Genomic DNA, 1,922 nt, shown 5'->3' on the forward strand with positions numbered 1-1,922 from the left:
TAATACTGCAAACATGCCAACTGGCGGCTGATGTGATGTTATTAGATATTTTTAATATTTAAAAAAATTAGGCAAATCTGCAGACACTATTTAAATACACATTCTGAAGATAATGCCTCTCCAGACCCACGCGTCTCCGGTGCTTTTCATCACATTGCACGTTGCTGACAGTCCAAGCATCAACGCCTCCCGACCACCCGACACTTGACATATGTACACAGAAATAAATGCAGAATATCAATAAAAAATACCTGGACTTCGGGCTGCTTTCGCTTTGTTTTCTCTTTGTCCTTAAGTCTCACTTTTTATAGGATATTTTACAATGTAAATGGGTGTAAAATATTCACTTACAGTCGTCTCCATGTGGATGTTTTGTTAGTGTATAAGTGGATTTGAGGCTGACCCTTGGTTCTGATGTGTGAAGTAGTCAGAGAGTCCCCCGGACAGTCCCGTGGAGAAGCTGGGTAGGGAGGGGCGGAGGGAGTCGCAGGACAGAGACGAGGGGGTCTGCGGGGAAGCGGAGGAGGCGGCCCGGCCGCTCATAGCGCTGCTGCTCTGGGGCGTCATGGACGGATGGGGGACGTGTGGGAAAAAGTAACTCGTCTGTCCAGCTAGGAGGTTTACAGAACACGGGTTTAAGGAGTAAGTCCCGGAGCAGGGAACCGATAGACCACATGGTACGGAGGCCGCCAACGCCGCCGCCGTGAGGTGATGAGTGGCGTAGGGGATGTCTCCATTTACCAGTCTGTCAACACTCAGCCCGTTGGAGGAAGGGAACGGGTGGTTGTTGCCCAAACTGTTCTGAGTCAACATTGTACTGTAGGACATGGGGTGACTAGGGTAGGCCGAGGATGTGCCATTATAGCTCAGGGCGCTGCTAGCCCGGGGGTGGTGGAGAGAGAGAAACGGTGACATAGGCCAGTATAGAGACCCAGCCCGGTCCATAAAGGTGAGGCCAGAAGTTAGGCGAGCGCCCCGCTTAAACGCCAGCTTGGCCCTGGAGGTGGTGGATCTCCGGCGGAGCTTCCCCGTGGTCCCGCCGATGAACACGTCGTCACTGGAGGGGTCAAGCATCCAGTAGTTCCCCTTGCCCGGATCGTCGTAGTGCCGCGGGACTTTAACGAAACATTTGTTCAGGCTGAGGTTGTGCCTAATGGAGTTCTGCCAGCCCTGCTTATTCTCTCGGTAATACGGGAAATTTTTCATGATAAACTCGTAAATACCGTTCAGCGTTAGTCGCTTTTCCGGGCTCTGCCGGATAGCCATCATAATAAGAGCGTTATAGCTGAAAGGTGGCTTCTCATACTTGCCGTTTTTCTTTTCACCGTCTTTCCCACCTTCCCCCTCTTTGCAATCCTTCTTCTCGTCTGTTTTTTCCTTTTCGTCCGTGCAAGTCGATTCCTGGTTGGAATTGTTGTCACTTTTAGTGCAAGTGTTGTCCGACTTAGCGTCCTGTAGTGCGGGCAGAGCCATCTTCTCCTCTTCCTCGGGGATGGACCGGCGGTGGTCATTCAGCACGGCTTCAGGCACCAGGCTTTTTATACTGAACGACGATTTAGGAATCATTTTCACTTCTTTCCGTTCGCCCATATCCAACATCACACGCAAGGTATAATGGCAGTAACCAGCAGCACAGTTGGGTCTCAATCTCTAACGCCGGCAACTCTGCAAATAAAAAACAACTATTTCATGGTCTTAAAAAACACATCGATAGGAGACAGATAGCTACAATTAATTACGGAGCCACAGACACTAAGCTGTAAAAAAAAAAAATTGGTGGAACCTTTACAGTGCGCAGCCAACCACAGCACCATAAGTATTAACGCGTCCTCCTAGGTTTCAACCAATCGTGGAGCAGTTCTTAGCAGTTGCCAAAGTGCGCAAGGATACACACGCGCGCGCGCGGGCACACACACACACAC

General features: G+C 50.2%; 1 protein-coding gene across 1 annotated transcript; it reads right to left on the minus strand.

The window, feature by feature from the left end:
* Window positions 1-375: 375 nt before the first annotated feature.
* On the minus strand, window positions 376-1,599 carry foxg1a (forkhead box G1a; the record flags this gene model as incomplete). Its single annotated transcript, XM_084451212.1, has 1 exon — window positions 376-1,599. The coding sequence occupies one exon, from the start codon at window positions 1,597-1,599 to the stop codon at window positions 376-378; it is 1,224 nt and encodes a 407-aa protein (XP_084307338.1).
* Between the last annotated feature and the right edge of the window lie 323 nt (window positions 1,600-1,922).

Source organism: Borostomias antarcticus (assembly GCF_949987555.1).
Source record: "Borostomias antarcticus genome assembly, chromosome: 16".
Taxonomy (NCBI): Eukaryota; Metazoa; Chordata; class Actinopteri; order Stomiiformes; family Stomiidae; genus Borostomias; species Borostomias antarcticus.